Source organism: Pogoniulus pusillus, chromosome Z (assembly GCF_015220805.1).
Source record: "Pogoniulus pusillus isolate bPogPus1 chromosome Z, bPogPus1.pri, whole genome shotgun sequence".
NCBI lineage: Eukaryota > Metazoa > Chordata > Aves > Piciformes > Lybiidae > Pogoniulus > Pogoniulus pusillus.
In genome coordinates, this window is record NC_087309.1 from 28,755,410 (window position 1) to 28,778,647 (window position 23,238).

Below are 23,238 nucleotides of genomic sequence, written 5' to 3' on the forward strand. Positions count from 1 at the left end.
GAAATACCTTTCCAGCTCTGTTATTTTATGCCACCATGCTGTGTAGACGCCAACAACAACCAAGCTTGCCAATGGGCTGCCTGGGGAGGTGGTGGAGTCGCCGTCCCTGGGGCTGTTCAAGGCAAGGTTGGACGTGGCACTTGGTGCCATGGTCTAGCCTTGAGCTCTGTGGTAAAGGGTTGGACTTGATGATCTGTGAGGTCTCTTCAATCCTAATAATACTGCGATGCTGCGTGTGATAACTTCCCCATCCCAGCTGCTCTTAACATTTGCTCACAAAGCTGCCACAGCTCTCCGCTATGCAGTGGGAACTGCAGGGAAGTAAAATAAAATAATAAAATTACTGAACAATTTTCAAAATGAGTTTGTTTTTCCTTTAGAAACACAGAGGTTCATTCAGCCTGGTCTTGTGGTGCACAGCTAGACTAGCGATTGCTGCCAGTCACAGCAGGTGGTTCCGCTGTGATGTGCACCATGAAGACTGCACCTTTTCATCGTTTCCCAAAGGAGGCAGGTGCTGTGGAGCTGAGGGAAAGACGATAGCAGCACCAGCTTGCAGCTGCCTATGTGATCAAAATCGACTTCGGGAAGATAAATAAATAATGCAGCAGCCCTGTCCGTCCCACGATGTTTGTAGGTGTTCTCATGCCTTTCTACAAACATGGGCGGAGATGAAGACATTGAACCTAAAGGATTAAAATTTTACCTTAAACTTGTGTTGTGTGAAAATACCAGTTCAGTCTGAGCTGCCGTTAGGCCTGCGCAGCGAATGCACTTTTACACTCTTTACATAGAGGCTACCTGCATCACAGATGTTTATATACACTTCATATGCACCCGCGGAGCACCGCGCGGGAACGCAGGCTGGCGAGTCCCGGTAAGGGACACCTCCTCCCGGGGACTGAATTCCTACCAGAGATCTCCCCCATCCAGCCCACAGCCTCCTCCCGACGGCCGGAGGAGCGTGGAGCAAGGCAGTAGCAATGTTGCCTAGGGACCGGCAGCCATCTTATGTGCGGGTAAGGGCGCTGGCGTCAGACGCCTCCGCGCACCATGGCAACGGCGGCCATGTCGAGCGAGGGCAAGAGAACGGGCCAGTAGCATCCATGACGGGTGAGGGCGAAATGGCCGCCGGAAGGGGAGGGCGGCCGCGAGCCGTGCTGCGTGACGTAAACCCGGCGCGCACGGGATTGGACGTCTGGCGGCGGCGGCGGCTTCCGGTGGTCCGGAGGGAAGGTGGGCCGCAGGCGGCAGCTGCGTTTGGGGTGCTTGTGAGGGTCTCTGGGGTGCCTGCGCCTGGCCAGGCGCTTGGGGAGGTGTGGGGCGGGAGGTAGAGGATCGGAGGAAGGGGAGAGTGCGGGAGCAGAGGCACAGTATAGTCGTGAAAGAAGGGATGAGTTTGTACGTGTGGGAGTGCTTTGGGGAGCGGCATTCGTTGAGTAGGCCAGAGGTACATTCGGCGGCTGGGGGTACCGGGCTGTCGGTGTTCGGAAGGCAACGCCGAAGAGCCCGTGGCTCTGGCTATGGGCGCGGGCGGTGCTTGGTCATGTGGAATGCTTCCAGATGTGCTTGGGGTTCAGTGGCAGGAGTGTGGGGGCCTTCATTGGGCGTAGAAGATAGAGATGGGTTTTGAGGGAGGCAGTCAATGGTGTTTTGAAGCGTGTTTCTTTCTTCGAGTGAAGAGGAGTCTGCGGTGGGCGATGTGGGGCTTTATGTATCCTCTGTGGGATGATGTCTCTGGGGGACATCACTGAGATTTGAATGAGTGGCCATGACACACATTTGGGAAACTCACAGCTCGAGGATGTTGATTATATGAAGAAAAAATGGAATTATAGAGTGGCTGGTTTGTGTGGGAGTTGGATGGTGAGAATAGAAACGTTTCTTGGCTATGGGTGTCAGGAGTATGTGAAAGTGTTCAGACACAGTGGGCATGAGTTGTAGACCAGTGGCTAAGTACTGGGCATGTGGAAGTTTGCACATAATTGATGATGGTTGGAGTAGGTTATTTTCGGCCAGTGGGAACTGTGGAGGTGTATTTCAATCTCTGTGTGGGAGAGGTTTTACCATAAGAGGAGGATTAAGATGAAGCTGAGTCCTTGGTAGTCCTTTGGTGAATCAGTGTGATCTGTCTGCAGGGAAAAGAGTGTGAATAGATGGGGACTGAAGATGAGGTTCAGTTCCTAAAAGGAAGAGTATTTGTGGCTATACCAACTTAGTGGCTTAGGCCCTGCTGCAAGGAGAGGGAAAGCTAGAATTTTGAGGGATAGTGTCAGGAGATAGTGGGAAAAATATTTTGTCTGTGGACAAACAATATAAATGGCAGTATTCAGTAGTGACTTGATAATTAGCAGCGACAGTTGTCTGCCCACCACTACCAAAGACCTAGTCTTTCTATCTAAAGTCATTGGTCACTAAATTTTGTTGCTAAAAAGGAGAGAAATGGTTAAATGGAAGTTTTCTTTGTTTATTTTTACATTTTGACATGTATTTAATACTGATGAAAGACTGGGTGCAATAACACCATGTGGTCTGCATTTCCTTTAGACGTAGAGGTCTGTGTATTGAGTTGGCACAGTATCACTGAAAATGGAAGAATGCCGCTTGTGGCTCATAAAGATCTAAGAAGTTTCATTTTTCCTCACTATCTGCTATATTTGTTTTGGAAACCCTTTAGGGAAATACTTGTTATTTTCTTAAATAATATTTTAGGGAACTACCAGAAATGCTGTTCAAACGTAGGAAAAAATGCTGTAATGCTGAGGATCAACACATACTGGGATAGGTTACCTGTTGATACTGCCAATTTTCTATTTCTGGAAGTGCTCTAAAGCTGACTGGATGAGGTCCTTGGCAGCCTGCACTGGGTGACCGTGCTTCATTCAGAAGCACTGAGCATTTGGTCTCCAGACATATCTTCCAACCTCAACTTGTTTGTGATTCTGTAACTAGTAGGACAGAGCTTTTCATACATATATTCTTGGAGAAGGGAACACTCACAGAGACTTTTTTAGTGGCCTTCCAGTACCTGAAAGGGGCCTATAAGACAGATGGGAAGGGACTTTTTAACAATAGCTCATTGTGATAGGATGAGAACAGATGGATTGAAGCTTGAGAAGGGTAGATTTAGACTAGATGTTAGAAAGAGATTGTTTACAGTATGGGTGGTTGAGTCGCAGAACCGGTTGCCCAGGGAGATTGTGGATGCCCCCTACCTGGAGGTATTCAAAGTCAGGTTGGATGAGGCCCTGAGCAGTCTGGTCTAGTGGAAGGTGTCCCTGCCCATGGTAGAGGAGTTCAAACTAGGTGATCTTCAAGGTCCCTTCCAACCCACACCATTCTGTGAAACTATGTCTCTGTCTCTCCTGATAGACAGGAAAACTCTTGAAACGGGTTATCATAAACCTTGGCTTAGAATTGCTGTTCAGTTTCTTAGGATTTGTTAGACCTCTGTGTAAGCTATTGCAGATCCCAGGGTGTTGTTGCCCTATGCTTTAACTGGCTGTAACTTGATAAGATAACAGTTTGGTTAGTTTGGAGTGAACTGGTGCCAGATATACACTTAGTTGCTTGTTAAAGTCTAACACAGTTAATTTTTGTCAATACAGGGAGACATCAAAAAAGCAGAGACTGACCCTGCATGAAGATTTTATTTCAAAGAGCTTGATAAGGTACAGAGCTTCCATTTTTACATTACGTGGGTTTTTTTTTTCCATCTACTTGCTGTTCACAATTTAATCCTAGTGGTGTCTTTTAAACCTGAATAGTTGACCAGTATTTTCCAAAACTTGTTAAATTGCATGTTCTGTACTGTGGGCATGTTATTGCTGTGATGAGTCACTGTGTTAAAAACACTAAACTGTGTGGATATGTGGGGGTTTGTGGTTTTGGTTTTTTTCAGTAGTGGTCTTTAATTTTCAGAAAGAAGTTCATGAAGGCAGTACTCTGTATGGTTTGGCCACCATGTCTGGAATTGGCAATAAACGGACAGCTGGAGAGCCTGGCCCATCTGCACCTCCAGAGAAGAAGGCAGGGCTTGAAGATCCAGGAACCACAGTGGAGACCATTAAGCTTGGTGGCGTTTCCTCAACGGTATGACTTCCTTGCACCCTCTGAGCCTTTTGGTTTTTTGAAATCTGAAAACAGAAGTATCTTTCTGCCTTCTGTGTGAGCCCAGTGATCTGGCTGGTGTGCATTGTGTCTTGACCTGTGTGTCTCTGCAGGAGGAGATGGACATCCGGGCCTTACAGGCCAAGAACCGGAAACTAGCAGAGATGCTGGACCAACGACAAGCCATTGAAGATGAGTTGCGTGAGCACATTGAAAAGCTGGAGCGTCGGCAGGCCACTGATGATGCGTCTCTGCTAATTATCAACCGATACTGGAATCAGGTTAGTAACACTCTTCTTATATATACCTTGTTCTCTTCTCCTGTTCCACTGCACTCCTTTTTGTTCACATCCAGTATTTGTTTTGTCTCACCTTGTCTGTCCCTCCTTCAGTTTGATGAAAATATACGCATCATCCTTAAACGCTTCGACCTGGACCAAGGTCTTGGAGATCTTTTGACGGAAAGAAAAGCATTGGTGGTACCAGAACCTGAACCAGATTCAGACAGTAATCAGGAGCGCAAAGATGAGAGGGAACGAGGTGAGTTCACCTGTCTGGAGACAGTACTAAAGATGGATTTCAGCTGTTGTACCGTTCTAAAGGGTGACCAAGGCTGTTTGGTGCTGAAGACTGGTGATATGTTGCTTACAGATTTGCACCTCTTTCTGTTCCCAGGGGAAGGACTGGAGCCAGCATTCTCCTTCTTAGCCACTCTAGCCAGCAGCACGAGTGAGGAGATAGAATCTCAGCTGCAGGAGCGTGTAGAATCTTCCCGTCGTGCTGTTGCCCAGATCGTGACAATGTATGACAAGCTGCAGGAGAAAGTCGATGTGCTGTCCCACAAGGTGAACAGTGGAGGTATGGCCAAGGTGGCTGATACTGAAGCATCCTCATGTACCCCTGACTTAGATATGATTCTGTATTGTAAGTGTTAAAGCCTAGTTTTGCTCCTGATCCTTAATTTTTCAAAATTAATTGGCTTAGCTTTCCAAGCTTTCAGTAAACAAGACCTCCAAAAATGGCTTCTGTACACACCAGAAGTGTATTATAACTGCCTCTGAATTTGAATGCTGAGAGCCTTGCCCAGACTTGGACTGAGGAAAGAAAGGCATATTTCTCCCATTAGTTTGCAGTACACCTGAGAAATTACAGATTACAATTGAATTTTACAGCCCATTTGTTAGCCACTGCGTGAAAGGTTTCATGCTTACAAGTGAAGAAGTGAAAACAGTATTACAAACTCATGGTGAACTCCTTCACACTTGCAGTTTGTCAAAGAAAATTTTTTTCCTAACATCCAGCCTAAACCTCCCCTGGCACAGCTTGAGGCTGTGTCCCCTTGTTCTGTCATTGGTGCACTGGTTGTTTAGTGGTTGCAATTCAGAGGTCTGTGTGGCTGGAGATGAGACCCTAGGAAACCAGCTGCTAGAAAGATATGGTAAATAGTTCAACACTGTTTTCTTTTTGTCTCTCTGCTGCTTAATTAAGGCAAATCTTTGATTTCTGTTAATTTTCTTATTTATGTGCATTTCTCAGATATTTCATTGATGGAAGAAGCAGTTCTGGAACTCAGTACTTACCTCTCACATGAGAATGGACGGCTACAGGAGCTGGCTGATGTTCTTCAGGAGAAGCACCGACTCATGTCTCAGGAGGTAGAAAAAGTAGAGAGAAATCCGTGTTGGTGTCCTGCTTTGAATAATTTCTGTTTGTCATAGTTTAGAAAGCAGGTTATTGCAGGCAAGAGCAACATGGTTTGAAAGTTGCCTTTTGAATGAAGTAAGTTATGGAAAGGGTTGTTGTAAAGAACTGTATGTAGATTTTCTGTGTAGTTTGGATTGATTTGCTTGTGGCATCACTGAATGAAACAATATAACCAAATTAGTGAGTTAATTTGAGTTAATGTTCAGAGCAGAGGAAGTGGTAGGGAACACTTGATCTGACATCCTTGAAGTTTCAAAGCCCTCACTTTCTCTATGTCAGGTATGAAAATGTAATAACAACAGTTACAAGGTGATCCCAGTTGTTAAAGGTTGCATGTTATTGGAGGTATATGTTTCAGAGGTTTCAGTTCCTTTAGCAGCCTTATTAATGCTCAACTTAGTCAATATTGCATCACTAAGGGATTCATCAATCTTTGGAATAGCTGAACATAGGGGAGATTAAAAAAATAACAAGTCCTGTCAGATATTGCCAGGTTTGCACTTTCTCTATTTTCAATGTTGTCATATTTTCATGATTTTGTTGGGTTTCAGCTTGCATAAAATTCAGAGCAGTTCACTGATTAATCTGTTGCCACAGCAGAAGATGAGTGGAAGGCACATGTGTCTGGGGTATGATGTATAAGAGAAAAATTAATGCTGAGCAGTCTCAGAAAATGTTAACTTGTTCAAGATGCTGTCTGTAACATTCTTTTTATTGTAGTTTTCAAAGCTGCAGGAGAGAGTGGAGACAGCAGAATCTCGAGTGTCTGTTCTGGAGACTATGATCGATGACCTTCAGTGGGATATTGACAAGATACGCAAGAGGGAGCAGAGGCTCAACCGACACTTAGCAGATGTTCTTGAACGTGTAAGCATCATCTGCTTTTCTAGCAAACCAGATAAATGGGTCTAGTTTTGAGATGTGTGACATCATGTTATGACACTTTTCTGTGAGAAGTGAGATTTTAATGTGCTGTCTTTGGTCTCTGGTCTCAGACATGCTGTATCAGTAGTCATGGCATTTTAACTGGCTCATGACAATCTGTTGCTTTTTTTGCAGGTAAACTCCAAAGGCTACAAGGTCTATGGAGCTGGGAGCAGCCTCTATGGAGGCACAATCACCATTAATGCCCGCAAGGTAATCTCAGGGGCTCGGTTGTGGACAGTGGTAAGAGAGTCTGTGAATAAGTTTCTTTCTTAGGAAACAGACCTACAGAAGTAGACTCTCCCTCGATCTGTGATGTTACTTGACTGTTAAAACTGTAATTTCTGTTACTGTGTAAACAATTACTTAATTACTACTGACAGCTGATACATTAACAGTCAAGTTTACAAGCAGCTTTTCCCCCACAGTTTGAGGAGATGAATGCAGAGCTGGAAGAGAATAAAGAGCTTGCTGGCAATCGCCTCAATGAGTTGGAGGAACTACGCCAGGATCTTGCAGAAGTGACAGCACAGAATGAAAAACTCAAGGTGAGGTGTCTGTGCCTGTTTGAGGATGGAGGTATTTTGTGTAATCGATTTCCCTCTGTCTTGTTAATGCTGCGTCTCTGGAAGACCTTATTAATGGTATGGTATTCTGTGCTTGCTCTTCAGCTGGGTAATGTTTTGTAGGAGGTACAACTTAGCAAGTTTATATGACTTTGACTTGCCATTCAGTGTAATGGTGACACCATGTGGTCACCATTGTAAATTACAGTGTTTTCTTCCTGTTCTTTCTGGTGTGTTGAGTACATTTTAACTATGTGTAGTTAGCTGTCACCTCTTTACATTTGCTTGATCGCTCTTCCACCTTTTCCCTGGTTTGTTTTACTGCCGTTAGACACAATCATTTGCTAACCTTGTTTTGTAAAGAAAATTCAGATTCTGTACATCTTCTTTCTCTCATTTCAGTCATTATGTCTCTTACTGGTAGAAAGCTAATGCTCTCTTGCATATATATTTTCTCTGGTTTTCTGTCATATGCTTCTATATGTTAATCTTTTAACAGTAAATGCACCATAAAGCTAAATTGTGGTTTCCAAGCTCAGACCTTTGAGACAAACTCTTTCAGAACCTGAGAATCAAAAACTGCTGATGCCACTATGCAATAGAAAAGGCTTAGTGCATACAGAGATATCACAGACTTTTAAAACTGATACGGCAGCATATTGCTTGCATCTACTTCACAGCAGTTCTATTGAGGGTCTGCTTTTGTCATTGCTTCCGGCAATTGAACTCGCTCTTCTCCTGTCTTGCAGAATAGATACCAAAGACAAGGAGATATTTTTTCCTTCTATGACATTTTCTTGTGTCCTAACTAGGTTGAGCTGCGACGAGCAGTGGAAGAGGCTGTGAAGGAGACCCCAGAGTATCGCTGCATGCAGTCCCAGTTTTCTGTTCTGTATAATGAGAGCCTCCAGCTGAAGGCACATCTTGATGAGGCCCGCACTCTGCTTCATGGTACCCGCACCACACACCAGCGCCAGGTGGAACTAATTGAGGTAATACCTCTGCTCTATCATGGTTGGGAATGTTGTCATTCTATCATCTGTCACTGCTGGGTCTGGAGGGCTCTGGGAATGCTCAGGAACATTATCTTCCTGGCAATAAGTCATTTATTCTGGTACCTCATACTGATGAGATGAGAGATACTCCAGGTCACAGCACCAAGTTCTGTCCCGTTCTTACTCCTCAGAGGGATGAGGTCAGCCTTCACAAGAAACTGCGCACAGAGGTGATTCAGCTAGAGGACACCCTTGCACAAGTCCGCAAAGAGTATGAGATGCTGAGGATAGAGTTCGAGCAGACACTTGCTGCCAATGAGCAAGCAGGTATGGAGATTTTCTGCTTTGCTTAAAACAAACAGACAATACTCTCCCCTCCCTAATGTCCATGAGAGGCTGCATTGCAGTAAAACACCTGGTTCAATTCGTTGTTGTTTAATACTTGTTTTGGCAGGTTTGTCTCAAAAAACCAAATCTCTTCACTTGTCTTATGGGAGACTTGTTTCATGTTAATCTGTCTTCCTTTTTGAATGTTGCAAAGGGCAGACATTTTGCTAATAATTTGTTATATGATAGAATATTTTGCATTATTAAAGTTACTTTTGAGGGGTTCATTTACACATCTGGAATGACAACTTGAATAGAAAACGAGTTATTTTTCAAATCTCATGGGAGAAAATAAGTTATTTCTAAAGTAGCATTTGATTTTTTTTTGTTTTATGCAGCATGACACATTTCCCTTAGGAATGTGAGGAAAAGTAATGTTGAGGGTAAATTAGGACTGGGCATTTGCAAGAACTTAGGATTGCTTGAAAAACAGACATATCTCCTGTGCGAATGTGCTGTGTTGCTTTGTTCTGTGCCAGAATAAGTCTTATTTGTTTTTTGTCATTTACCTTGTTCTCCATCTCTGTGGAAGTCCATACCAAAGGTTCACACCACAAAAGTACGGCTTGTTACAGGTGTGCTTCTGTTTTTGTAGGCCCGATTAATCGGGAGATGCGTCATCTCATCAGCAGCCTCCAAAATCACAACCACCAGCTGAAGGGAGAGGTGCTAAGATACAAGCGCAAACTGAGAGAGGCCCAGTCTGACTTGAGCAAGGTATCAGAGTGCAGGAGATGCCAGGAAAGAACAGGAAGTGCTTAGGAGAAGGGGCAATGCTATTACACCTGCCTGCCATATCAACTTGTTGATATGGCATGCAGGATGTAATGCAGTTTTCGATAGAGTTCTACACTCTGTTGCTTCCATTTAAGGATGGTTTTACTTTGTGGCTGTGTAGTGCTTCATGAAGAGTAGTAGCAATTATGGAGGGAGCAATGAAATATGGATATGGGAAGACTGGGGAAAGGGGATAAAGTAGATTTCTGGCTAAGCTCTGTGGTTTGTTTTCTTCTGTGACTTCTTTCTTACTGTTCCACAACAGATCCGCTCTCGCAGTGGCAGTGCTGTCTTACAGTCCCAGTCCAGCACTGAAGACACAAAGGAGGAACCTCCAGAGATCAAGCCGGAACCTGATGATCCTTCCTCCCAAGTGTCTGTACCTAAGGCTGCTTCTGAAGATGTTAATGAGATGAAGGCTAGGCGAGATGAGGAAGAGCGTGAGCGAGAGAGACGGGAGAGGGAGAGGGAACGAGAGAAGGAAAAGGAGAAAGAGAGAGAGCGAGAGAAAGAAAAAGAAAAGGAAAAGGAGCGAGAGCGGGAAAAGCAGAAGCAGAAAGAATCTGAGAAGGAGAGGGAGTCCAAAGAGAAGGAGAAAGGGAAGCATGAAGATGGAAGAAAGAAGGAGACTGAAGCGATCAAGCAACTGAAGGCTGAACTCAAGTAAGAGTTGTTGCCCCTCTCTCTTGAGTTTAAATAATGCCTGAACTGGAGTGTCTGTCTGAGATGACTTGTGCTTTGCTCTAAAGGAATTGGCTTCAGTGAAGTGAGAGGTTTCGGGCACCCTCTGTACCCATCTGTAATCTGGACAATGTAGTAGCATCTCTCCCATGACAATCTAAAGCATGAATTACCAAACCAGATACTTCATGGTAGTGGATACTTATGGACTTGGTTACGCTGTGCAAGCTTTAGTTGTTGCTGCCGTAAAAAACTGTAAAGCAGCAGGTTGTTAATAAAGGGCACAATAGTTTTCTTTGTCTTGGATGAGTGCCACAGCAGAGATGGGTATAGTTTATTGTTTGCTGCTGGGCTACATGCTTCCTCCTTGATTATCTTGGCTTTTCAGCCCATGTTCCTGAACATCTTTTCAGCCTCCAGCCTTTATTTCTTTACTATTCTACATTAAACCAGGTTAAGATGAGCCAAAGATGACTCTGTATGCGTACCATGTAGGAAATGGAGAGAATATTGCTCTAACTCCCATGCTGGATATGCAACTGTGTTCTCACAGCTGTCTGTATTCTATCTCCAGGAAGGCCCAGGAGAGCCAGAAAGAGATGAAGCTGTTGTTAGATATGTACCGCTCTGCCCCCAAAGAGCAAAGGGACAAAGTACAGCTAATGGCAGCTGAGAAGAAGGCAAAAGCTGAGGTAAATTTAATTTATTTTTCCATTTTTCTTCAGTGTATTACTTGAAAGATCCTGTCAGATACTGTGAACCTGAACTCTGTTGGTTTTGTCTTCAAGATTGTTGCTCTTCTCGTTGTCAGCTACAGAGAGGCTGGAATGGTGTGTAGATGAACAGGGCAATTTGCTCGGGGCAAGGGATTTGACTCCTGCTTTGTCAGTTGCATATTCAGCCAGTATTGAAGCTCAGCACATGTCCCAGTGACATACACACACAACATGGGGATACAAGACAAAATATAATCATAGACAAGTCCTCTTCCTCCTCTTGAACTGGTAGAGAGAAATCAGTAGTGCACACATTCAACAGTCTCTAGGTTCACAAGCACACATATGTTTGCAGATCCCTCAGGTTTGTATAGTGCTATTGATTTCTACAGCCCTTCCAGTCTAGGGTCCCACTTCTGGTTTGCAGTCTTAACAGCTGAAAAGTCAAGGTTGATCCTCTTGAAAGTGGTGCCTGTAGTTTCTTGGTAGCCTATCAGCTGTTATGACAGGAGATATTTTTCATGTCTTTATCTCTATGTGTGGTCAGGTCTGTGTCCCTGTGTGTTGTGCTTATAGTATCCTTCCCTGCCTTCCTGCATGTCCTCTGAAGGCAGTTTCTTTAGTGTTCCAGAGACCTGTGAAAACAGGCTCTTGAAGTGTTCAGGCCATACTTTCATGTCCTGTGTAATTTGTTAAAGATTTGTTCTGATTAAAATGATTCTGTGATTTCTGGTTTGTCCATGCTGTAGCTGGAAGAACTGAGGCAGAGGGTGAAAGAACTGGAAGACAAGGAGAAGAAGGAGAGTAAAAAAATGGCCGATGAAGATGCCCTCCGCAAGATCCGAGCAGTGGAAGAACAAATTGAGTATTTACAGAAGAAACTAGCCATGGCTAAGCAGGTGAGAAATTTCTGATGATTAGTGTCCTGGATGGTGCATCTGAGAAGGAATTTCCCTCAGCTTACAGCCAGGAAGATTATTTGAAAGAAAGAATTTCAGTTTGTCTGACAGAGATCTGAGTTTTGTCCCTTATTATTGAAGGGGGGAAAAAACCCAACCAGCCAAAATTCACTGATGAAGAAAACCCCCAACACCAGAGTCACAAAGCTCATGGCAGGGAGTGGTGGGGAATGCTTGACTGGTTGTGGCTTAGGTGAAGAGCACAGAGAAGAGATGGCTGGATTAGTATTTAAAGTTGGAGGTTAAAATTTCTTTTGAAAAGTATTCTCTGCCTTGTTCATGTAATTAATGCATGTGCATGGAACTGTGACATAACTTTTACCCACAAAAAAGGCCTTAATCTCACAATATGAGACGAGGACCACCTCAGAGGGGAAAGAGTGAGCCAGTGACTTGACAGTTACTTTTTTAGAATTCAGGTGTTTTTCCTTACAGGACAGACCTGTTCTGTTTTGTCACTTTCTCCTCCGAAGTGGCTTGAGTTTAAGGGACTTGGCAACCTTTTACCTGGAAGTCGTGAAGTTACCCACATGCAGTATTCTTGGTCTGGTTTATGGCAGCTATTTGGTAAGCTGCCTGAGGTCGGTAGTTGGTTTCTGTCCAGCTCTGGCAATGATTATGTCACAGCTCCTTCTGCCAGCAGACAAGCTACAGTCTGTGAGATGACCATTTGTTTTCTATACCTTCTAATTCAGGGCATCTCTGCTGTGGTGCACGCTTTTTTTTTCTGGTTGCTGGGAGGATACTGTTCACTAATACTTAGACAACTTCCTTCATCTGTGCTAGGTTTGGTGCCAGTGAGTTAAGTGTTTAGGATCGTTGCAAGGGGTGCAGGAGACAGTTTCACCAGAGCCTGTGATTCCTTTGCAGGAAGAGGAGGCCCTGCTGTCAGAAATGGATGTCACAGGACAAGCCTTTGAAGACATGCAGGAGCAGAACATCCGCTTGATGCAACAGCTGCGGGAGAAGGATGATGCTAATTTCAAGCTCATGTCAGAACGTATAAAGTCCAATCAGATCCACAAACTGTTGAAAGAAGAGAAGGAAGAGCTGGCAGACCAAGTTCTGACACTGAAGACACAGGTGACTGGGAGAAGGGAGAGAGGACAGCAGAACTGATGTGGGGAGGTGAAAGTGTGGCGGGTTAACCCTCTAGCAGGCAGCTAAACTCTGTGCAGCTGCTTGCTTGTTTCCTCACAGTGGGATAGGGAAGAGAATCAAGGGCACAAGTGAGAACTAGTAGGTTAAGGTGAAGACAGTTCATTAGTTAAAGGAAAGTTTTGTGCACAAGCTTCCTACGGTAAATAAGTGTTCAGCCATCTCCAGGAAAGCAGAACTTCATCAAGCATAATTGTTACTTTGGCAATACAAATGCTGCTAACTCTCAACATCTCACTTCCTATTTTTCCTTCATCTTCTATTGCTGACCACAGCATCATATGATATAGAATGTCCCTTTGGTCAGTTGAGGTTAACTGTCTCAGCTGTGTCCCGTGCCAGCCTCTTGTTCACCCTCAGGCTACTTGCTGTCAGGGACCATGACACACAGAAGGTATTATTTGTAAATAGCAGTAGTTAAAACAGAGGTGTGTTACTGACACTGTTTAGGTCTCTAATAAGCTGTTATAAAGAGAATCTACTGTATTTCCACTACAGTCAATAGAAAAGGGAGTGTTCCCCTAATAAATGTACATATGCTGCATCAGGCTTCAAAGAGACCTATCTTAGTAAGAAGCAGAGACTGCTGTATGAGTGTAAGATGTCTACAGGTTCATTGTTATGGAGAGCAGCAGGGAGAATGGGAGTGGAAAATAATTTGCCAGTTGTCATGATACTTCTACATGTATATTCTACCATGTCAGAACCAAGGTGTAACTGATCACTGCCTGTTGTGCAGGGGTTTTCTCTATTCCTCCCCTGTTAGGGGGAGGTGAGAAATTAATTTGAGGTGGGTTTGATTTTTTATAAAATTATTTATTAAAATTAATATTTACAAATTTATACCACCCCCAACCACTATGAAATCAGGTTCGTTGCAAAGTTTCAAAAATAGCTTTGGGATATATTTACAGGGATTTATTATTAAATGGGAATATCAAATTATTAACAATTATTGACAGAGAGAAATACTTTCTTAGGCTTAATGCCTCTTAACCACTCTAGTGTTTGCCCAGCAAGGGCTGTAACTATGTGTGCTCTTTAGGTAGAGATAACTTATATTACAAAGATTTACTTAGGTGTGCTGCTCTTGAGTATTAATCATTAATCACCCTCCTGGGAATCTGTCTCAGCGTGTGCCCAGTAGTGGGGTCTTGAAGCTGGAGTCTGTCCCGGCTTGCAGGGATGATAAAGGTTTCCCCAGTCTCTGGGGTAACAGTATTTCTCTAACCTTCTCTCCTGGGGTGATCTCTGCCTTGGAGCTGCGGCTTCTGGATGCTGTGCATATCCAGGGATGATCAGCTGGCAGGAATTTCCCGATGCAGGAGAAGGATTGGTCCGTGTAGCTTTTGACATGGTCACGCAGCTACCAGGCTGTGTTTGTAGGTTTGCAGTCAGTCTGAGGATCTGCTGGGCCTGGGTCTTTCCAGACTTACAGTATAGCTGGCAAGCAGTATTTATGCCATGCTGCAGGGAGATTTAACTCCGCAGATGAATCAAGATAGCTCTAGGCTTAGGCAGGGGGTCTCCCAGCTCCCCATATATGTATGGTGCAGGCATGAATGTGCTCTGCTTCTCAAAGGGCTCGCAGGTGGCGTGACTGCACCTTGAGATCAATGCATGAGGTCCGGGCCTCAGTAATGCTTGCAAGTGAGTGAGGCCTGATACTTTGTCTAGGCCATGCAAGCAGGTCAGTGCAGCAGGATGCTGCTGTGAATCAGAGCTGAGTCTAAATGCTCTAAGCTTCTGAACTGGTAAACAGTCTGGACCGTCTGAACAGACTGACCACGTGGTGCTGCTATGCACCCCTCTTTAAAGGCTCTGGGCCGAGATTCGTGGCTCGTTGGACATCTAAAATGACCAATCAGGCTGGCAGTAAACCAAACCTTGCCCCAATAGGCAATAGAGGCATGCCTGGACCCTCCCAATAGGGGATTACTTGCCCGGATCTCAGGGGTACAGGGCGTGTGTGTGTTACACAATTTGTTTGCTGCCTCGTGGATCCTGGCAGAAGAACATGTCTGGGCATGTAGAGGCATGGTGAAGCCTCAGTTTGGGGCTGCTGCCCCTCCACCACACTGCCTTACAGCAATTCTGTAAGCCACCTCCTAGAAAATGAAAGACCTCTTTGTTGTGAGTATTTCACTGCCTTAAGGTCTAAAGCATTCACTGGAGAGGTCTGGATATAACTGTTTGTCTGCCAGTGTGCACAGGTTCAAGGAGAAAAGGGTAAGTGAACAAGGAATTCTTTGGTGATGAGGAGGCAGAGATGGTTTTAGCATGCAGCTTTTTTAATGACAACCCTGAAGACCTGTAGAATGTTCATTTCAGTCTTTCTGCACCTCTTCTATCTCCCTCCAAGGTGGATGCCCAGCTGCAAGTTGTACGTAAGCTGGAGGAGAAGGAACACTTGCTGCAAAGCAGTATTGGGACGGGTGAAAAAGAACTAGGCCTTCGAACACAGGCTCTGGAAATGAACAAACGCAAGGTGAGCAACTGGTTTTTTTTTTCCTCTTGGATTGAGTAATTACTTATTTCCTGTTAGGTTGTAAAATAGAGTTGTTGTTTTGAGGGAAGCGCAGATGGCTCCCAGCTGTCATTGTTATTACAGAACTTGGTATTTCCTGGTTTTGGACTAGTATATCAGAAGGCTGAGGAGTCCTGATGTAAATTCTGATTAAAAGTATTGTAGACTGATGTTTGCTCTGATAAGAAGGAACTGGTTGTAGAAGTTTTGTGTAACCTTTAAAAGGAAATCTGTTGTGAAAGAAAAGGCAGTTTGTTCATTTCCAGGGCCAGTTCTAAACATTCCTCAGTTATATTTTCATACAAAAGCTTTGATCCCAGTTAACTTCATCTAGTGTGGTAATACAGAAAATAAACACCTTGAAGTTCACAGGATCACAGGACATTAGGGGTTGGAAGGGACCCAAAGAGGTCATGGAGTCCAATCCCCCTGCCAGAGCAGGACCACACAATCTAGCACAGATCACAGAGGAATACATCCAAACAGGCCTTGAAAGTCCCCAGAAAAGGAGACTTCACAACCTCTCTGGGGAGCCTGTTCCAGTATTCTGTGACCCTTAGCAGTTAAGAAATTGCCCCTTGTGTTGAGGCCGAACCTCTTGTGCTGCAACTTCACCCATTGCTCCTAGTCGTATCACAGGGAGCAAGTGAGAAGGGCCTGGCCCCCAGTCCTGACCAGGCCTCAGATGTTTATAAACATTTATTAAATCTTCTCTCAGTCTTCTCTGGACTAAAAAATCCCAAGTCCCTCAGCCTCTCCTCAAGCCATGACCTCCAGTCCCCTAATTATCCTCATAGCCCTCTGCTGGACCCTCTCCAGCAGATCCCTGTCCCTCTTAAACTGGGGAGCTCAAAACAGTACAGAGTATTCAAGATGAGGTCTCACCAGGGTAGAGGGGAAGGAGAACCTCCTTTAATCTGCTGGACACATTCTTCTTAATATGCTCCCAGGATCCCACTGGCCTTCTTGGCCACAAGGGCACATTGCTGTGCCATGGTTAACTTGTTATCCACCCGGACTCCCAGGTCCCTCTCCTCAGGACTGCTCTCCAGCAGATCACCTCCCAGCCTGTACTGGTGCAATGCATTTTTCTTCCTCAGGTGCAGGACTCTGCACTTGTCCTTGTTGAACCTCATCTAGTTCCTCTGTGCCCAGCTCTCCAGTCTGTCCAGGTCTCTCTGGATGGCTGCACAGCCTTCAGCTGTATCAGCCAAGCCTCCCAGCTTGGTGTCATCAGCAAACTTGCTGAGCAGACTCTGTCTGTCTGTCCCCTCATCAATGTCACTGATGAAGATGTTGAACAGGACTGGCCCCAGCACTGATCTCTGGGGGACACTACTAGTCACAGCTGTCCAGCTGGACCTGGCACCATTGATCACCACTCTTTGAACACCATCTTGTAACCAGTTCCTAATCCACCTCACTGTCTGCTCTTCCATCCCACACTTCCCCAGCTTGCTCACTAGGATATCATGGGAGATGATGTCAGAGGGCTTGCTAAGGTCAAGGTAGATTACGTCCACTGGTCTCCATAGAATCATAGAATCAAGCAGGTTGGAAGAGACCTCCAAGATCATCCAGTCCAACCTATCACCCAGCCCTATCCAATCAACCAGACCATGGCACTAAGTGCCTCATCCAGTCTTTTCTTGAACACCTCCAGGGACAGTGAATCTGCCCATTCAGTTATGCCATCATAGAATGCTATCAGGTTAGTCAAACATGACTTCCCTTTGGTAAATCCATGCTGACTACTCCTGATAACCTTCTTTTTTTCCAAGTGCCTTGAGATGATCTCCAGAAGGAGCTGCTCCATTGTTTTTCCAGGGGTGGAGGTGAGGCTGACTGGTCTGTAGTTCCCTGGAACCTCTTTCTTGCCCTTTTTGAAGACTGGAGTGACATTGGCTTTCCTCCAGTCCTCAGGCACCTCTGCTGTCTGCCACGATTTGGCAAAAATGATGGGAGAGTGGCAGAGCATTAACATCAGGCAGTTCTCCCACACCTTTGGGTGCATCCCATCAGGGCCCATGGACTTGTGAATGTTCAATTTGCACAACTGATCCCTAACCCAGTCTGCACTGACCAGTGGGGAGTGTTCCCTCCTCCAGGCTTCCTCTACTTCACCCAGGGTCTGGAGTACATAGGGGAGTTCAACCGTAGGTGTGAAGACTGGAGCAAAGAAGGCATTCAGTGGCTCTGCCTTCTCCACATCCTCAGTTATCAAGGCTGCCTCCTCATTAAGCAGTGGCCCCACACCTTCCCTATTCTTCTTTTCCTACTGATACATTTGAGGAAGCCTTTCTTGTTCTCTTTAATTTCCTTTGCCAGATTCACTTCCTAGAGGGCTTCAACCTTGTTGCCTTCCTACATGCCCTAACAACTTCTCTATAGTTCTCCTAAGTGACAAATCCCTTCTTCCATGAATTGCAAGTTTCTTTCTTCCCTGAGATTTCCTTCCAGAGCTCCTTGCTCAGCTCTGCAGGCCTCCTAAGCACATCTACCTGATATTTTACTCAGGGGAACACACCTAGCTTGGGCTTGGAGGAAGCGGTCTTTAAAAATGAACCAATTTTCTTGGGCTCCTTTACCCTCTAGAGCCTTAAGTCTATCGGATTTCTGCAAGTGTGTCTCTGAAGGCAGTTAGCTCTGCAGAAGTCCAGAGTTGTAATTCTACTTGTTGGTCTGATTCTACCCTGTAGAATACTCAACTCCACTGCGTCATGATCACTGTCCCCTAGGCTGTTCCTGACCTTAATGTCCTCAACCAGTCCCTCTTTATTAGTTAATACAAGGTCCAGCAGTGTACCTCTTCTTGTTGGTTCCTCCCCTACCTGCATCAAGAAGTTATCATTGATACACTCCGAGAGCCTTTTGGACTGTCTGTGCCTGGCTGTGTGATCTTCCCAGCAAATATCAGGGTGATTGAAGTCTCTCATGAGTACCAAGGAGTTAGCTCTGTAAGCTACCTCCAGTTATCTGTAGAAGGCCTCATCAACATCTTCGTCTTGGTCTGGTGGTCTATAGTAGAGGCCTACAATAATTTCATCTCCTTTTCCACATCCTTTAATTCTTACCCACAAGCTTTCAACCTGTTCTGCCTCCCCCCTTGGGTAGAACTCAGCACATTTCAATTGTTCTTTCAACTAGACAAGTTCTATCTAGTTCAGCTATCGAACTGCGTCTAAGCAATTTAATGAGAAAAGGTAAAGGATGGTTGAAAATAGTTGTAACGTGTCCCTGCTGGGGTTGTGAACAGGGTGATCTTTGAGGGACTCTTCCAAGCTGATGCCTTCTGTGACTCTGTAACAAGTAGAGAGTATTATGGTCAGCCGTGTATTTGTAAGTGACATGCATTGCACTGTCACAGTGCTGGCTCTACAAAGAGCTAAATGATTAGAACTTGTTAGTAGTAAGATGTTTTGTTGTTTAAGTAATGTTTAGAGAGTAATTCCAGTTATTATATTGGGAGGTATCAAAATTAGATTGAAAAAATAGACCCCCAGCAGCCTGGAGCATTTTGTGAGCAATTTGGGATTGCTAAACAGAGGAACTAGAAAGTGATACAGCTTTTTTGTCTGTTTGATGCTTTTAAGCTGACTTTCTTTTTCAGGCCATGGATGCAGCACAGCTTGCAGATGAACTGAAAGCCCAGCTAGAGCTGGCTCAGAAGAAGTTGCATGACTTCCAGGATGAGATTGTGGAAAACAGAGTAACTAGAGAGAAAGAGATGTTCAACTTCAAAAGAGCTGAGGTATATACACACTCTTTCAATATCTCTGTACTTTGGTGTCTGTCTCCTCATGCATTGAGTGTAAAGTGGATTCCAACTGCACAGACTTCTTTTTGTGAGAGGGAATCTAGTTTCACTTTGCAACTTCATCAGGTCTTGGCTTTTTTAGGTTTTATTCACTGATGGTGAATAAATTTATTCATATGTGGTACCAGATGGTAATGTGTAATCTGTTGTAAGTCTGTTGGACAGTTAAGGATGAAGGTGTGCCAGGTGCACTGTTGGCTAGGTGCTGCTTATTTTTGGTCCCTGAAGAAGCTGTGATACAATATACTGCTCATTTCTTTGGTCTCTTGTTTTTGTGCAGGAAGATATTTCTAGGTTACGCAGGAAGCTGGAGACCACTAAAAAACCTGACATGGTTCCCAACTGTGATGAGATACTGATGGAAGAAATCAAGGATTACAAAGTGAGTAGCTGTCTCAACTGTAACTCTGCTTTAGTCAAAGGGCTGCGTAGCCACGTTTTTGGTGTTTGACATCTCTTGTCTGTACTGTGGCATTGTAGCACGATCTTGCATTAAAGAAACCACCCACTTGTTACAAGGATTGGAAGGACCTTCACCTTCCATCATCTTAGCACACCTTGGGCAGTGCCATGGGCCCTCACTGTAACGTTTGTCTTGCAGGCCCGTCTGACCTGCCCATGCTGTAACATGCGCAAGAAGGATGCAGTGCTCACAAAGTGCTTCCACGTCTTCTGCTTCGAGTGTGTCAAAACACGCTACGACACCCGGCAGCGTAAGTGCCCCAAGTGCAACGCAGCCTTTGGTGCCAACGACTTCCACAGGATCTACATCGGTTGATTCTTTCCACTGGAGAGATGGAAAGTTGCTGCTTACGCTGACCACCCAGCCACCCTCGCTTGTGTGACTGTAGCTTTTGGGGTAGTCAGTGCTTCTGTAAGGTGATCTTCAGTCTCCTCTGGAAGTGTGGTTAGGGTGAAAGTGAGTCTGGATTCTTGGTTCCTTTTTCATCCCTTTTCTTTTTCACTCAATTTTTGTGGATTCTTTGTGCCTGAAAGGACATTTCCCGTCTGTCACTTTTAACACTGCCAAGTTTGGAACATCTAACCAAAGTCCCACCTTGATGGGATGGAAGCTGTGGTGCAGCAGAAGTAAATGAGGGCTTTATCTGAGGAGTTTGCTTTGGGTGGTGCTTATCAAATCCCATCAAGATAGGATAGTGTTTCTGAGAGTGAATAATTTCCCAACTAAAGAGCCAAAGACTTCAGTGGAGCGACTCCTTAGACATGTATCTTCCTGAGTCAGGACAAGAATCTGTGAAGGCACATTAGTAAACATCTTCCTTACCCTCAAAAGCAAAGGCACATCTTAGTATCCGTAAGAGGAGAAAGATAAGGTATTGGGGAATCTTTGGAAACAACATTCCACTAATGAACCCTGCTTGATGTGGACATCTTCCCCTAGATTGAGGCTTTGCTGTCATTGTCTTTAGTCTCCAAACAAGAACTTTAGGAGTTTGTTGCGACATTGCCACAAAGGCTAATCTTGTAATGCAGAAGTCTAATAAAAGCTGTTACTTGGGTTAATTTTCTGTTTTTTTCACAGAAACACAGAAACATCGTGGTGGGAAAAGACCCTCAGGATCACCAAGTCAAACCATTACCCCTATTCTATAAGGTTCACCCTGAACCATATCCCCAAGCACCACATCCAAATGTTGAACACATGCAGGGTTGGCGCCTCAGCCACCTCCCTGGGCAGCCCGTTCCAACACCTGACCACTTTCTTGAAAAAAATGTTCTTAATGTTCAGCCTAAGCCTACCAAGCCACAGCTGGAGGCTATGCCCTCTTGTTCTGTCTCATCTGCCTGTGAGCAGAGACCAGCACCAACCTCTCCACATCATCTTTTTAGGTAGCTGTAGACAGTAATAAGGTCTCCCTTCAGCCTCCTCTTCTTCAAACTAAACAGCCCCAGGTCCTTCAGTTGCTCCTCATAAGCTTTTATTCTCCAGGCCCTTCACCAGCTTCATTATCCTCTTCTGCACTGGCTCCAGCAGCTCCTTTTTCCTCTTGTGTTGAGATGCCCAAAACTGAACATAATACTCAAGGTGTGGCCTCACCACAGCAGAGTTCAAGTGTTTTCCTAGCCTCTGGTAGTATCTAGCTGTGCTCCTTCCTTACCAGAAACATTTTGCACAAGCTTTAAGCTTCTGAAATAGATAGATTAATACCTTCCTTACTCTGCTTTCAAAACATGGTTAACTAAAATTAAATTTTGTCCTGCTGGCTGCATCCTTGCTACCTTACTCCTGACACAATGAAAGGGTCAAGATGCTGGATTGTTTATGCTGTCATTTTGTCATAGATGCAGGGAATTTCATGAAAGGACATGGCATAGGTTACAGACTCTGTGCTTCCTATAGTACGAGGCAGTATTTGAAGTCTGCTCCTAAAATCAAAATGCAAATCAAATAGCATTCTTTATAGGGCATAGTCCTTTTCCTGTAACCTTAATTTTCTTGTAAGGGGCCAGTTGCCAGGTTTGTCTCATCTGCTACCATCCTGTGTTCACTGTAGGAAGAGTACAAGTCTTGTGAGGAGCAGTTGAGGCAGCTGGGGTTGTTTAGCTTCCAGAAAAGGAGCCTGAGAGGAGACCTCAACTGATCTCTACAACTACCTGAAAGGAAGTTGTAGCCAGGTTGGAGTTGGTCTCTTCTCCTAGGCAACCAGTGACAGAATGAGGGGTCACAGCCTCAAGCTGTGTGAGAGGAGGTTTAGGCTGGATGTTAGGAAAAACTTGTTCGCAGAAAGAGTCATTTGCCATTGGAATGGGCTGCCCAGGGAGATGGTTGAGTCACCATCCCTGGAAGTGTTAAAAAAAGACTGGATGTGGTGCTTAGTGCCATGGTTTAGTTGATTAGGTGGTTTTGGGTAACAGGTTGGACTTGATGATCTCAAAGGTCTTTTCCAACCTGATTCTGTGGTAACAGAAACAACAGCAGAATGAAAGTAGTCACAGACTGTCTTATAGTATGTATTATCTTTCTGAAAGCATTCAGATAGAGGAATTAAACCTTGTAAATTACAATGAATCCTGAGAAGTGAGAAGGAATATGTGATCCCACCTTTGCAAGGGGAAACTGGGATGCTCAGAGTTTGTGGTGTGACTTCAATTTATTTAGAGTGTGCATGGAAGAAACTAAAGCAGAACCTCCTTTTACTGGATGTTGCTTCTGGGATTACAGTTTGTGATGTCATGTTAAGTTGGACTAAGAGCGGTGTATTAGAAATACTAATGCTGATGGTAGATTTTGTGATACAAATCCTTGTTCGTTAAAACCAGGACAGGTTGCAACCAATAACCGTTGTCTTGATCTTCAAACAGCTTTCCTCTTAAGACTTTCTTCTCAATAGCAATCTAAATTAAACAGGCCTTGCAGAAGTACAAAGCTCCTTTACCTTTTTACAGTTTGAAAATCAAGCTTGAAGCTTTTGTGTGTATACTGCTAGTGTTGGGACATGAGAGGAAACAAAGACTTGAAACAGCCAGGATTAGTTTCACAGCTGAGGCTTAGAAACTGCTATTTTCTTTCCTCACCAAGAAAAAAGTATTTTCCTATTGTAAAACTAGTATTTTTGTTTCAGCTTAAAGTCCTTGAAGCTCATTGTGGAAGTAACTACATTTCTCACTCTGCTTATAAATTAAACATTGACAAACAGTGAAAATTTTAGATTATCTGTTTTGATTTACTAGAATGAGTGGAAATAATTAAAAGTTTATCAAGAACAGAAGTATTTGTATTTTTTTTTACTTCTGTATTTTTTTGGTTGTTTTTCCCCCCAAAGGTTAAAATTTAAAAAAAGTAGAATGCCTTTATCAGACCCCTAAATACAGTTTCAGGTCTTACTGTAGCCTTTAAACTATGCCTGGTGAAAACATTACCCCTGGGAAAATTCACCCACATGGCTGAAGATAGA

General features: G+C 44.4%; 1 protein-coding gene and 1 long non-coding RNA gene across 3 annotated transcripts; one reads left to right on the forward strand and one right to left on the reverse strand.

The window, feature by feature from the left end:
• Nucleotides 1-326: 326 nt before the first annotated feature.
• On the reverse strand, nt 327-959 carry LOC135173613 (uncharacterized). The gene is made up of 2 exons (XR_010301390.1): nt 802-959; nt 327-686 (listed from the first exon to the last, which is right to left on the reverse strand). It is a non-coding gene; the product is annotated as an uncharacterized LOC135173613 (long non-coding RNA).
• Nucleotides 960-1,204: 245 nt separating this feature from the next.
• RNF20 (ring finger protein 20) lies at nt 1,205-23,052 on the forward strand. 2 transcript variants are annotated; one of them, XM_064140610.1, is made up of 21 exons: nt 1,205-1,236; nt 3,609-3,671; nt 3,922-4,092; nt 4,224-4,391; nt 4,503-4,650; nt 4,786-4,968; nt 5,647-5,765; nt 6,535-6,681; nt 6,874-6,951; nt 7,167-7,286; nt 8,117-8,296; nt 8,491-8,626; nt 9,282-9,403; nt 9,729-10,126; nt 10,719-10,836; nt 11,610-11,759; nt 12,690-12,902; nt 15,340-15,465; nt 19,115-19,255; nt 19,602-19,703; nt 19,923-23,052. In XM_064140610.1, exons 3-21 carry the CDS (start codon nt 3,964-3,966, stop codon nt 20,097-20,099), a joined length of 2,955 nt encoding a protein of 984 aa, XP_063996680.1. In that variant the 5' UTR covers nt 1,205-1,236; nt 3,609-3,671; nt 3,922-3,963; the 3' UTR covers nt 20,100-23,052. The 2 variants fall into 2 exon arrangements, with proteins under 2 accessions (XP_063996680.1, XP_063996682.1); XM_064140612.1 differs by having other exon boundaries at nt 1,209-1,236; nt 3,926-4,092.
• The last annotated feature ends 186 nt before the right edge of the window (nt 23,053-23,238 follow it).

Coding starts and splice junctions, on each gene's coding strand:
- RNF20 (XM_064140610.1), top strand. CDS start 3,964: ATGTCTGGAATTGGCAATAAACGGACAGCTGGAGAGCCTGGCCCATCT. Junction 7,287..8,116: donor CACAGAATGAAAAACTCAAG/GTGAGGTGTCTG, acceptor TGTCCTAACTAG/GTTGAGCTGCGACGAGCAGT. Junction 10,837..11,609: donor AGAAGAAGGCAAAAGCTGAG/GTAAATTTAATT, acceptor TCCATGCTGTAG/CTGGAAGAACTGAGGCAGAG.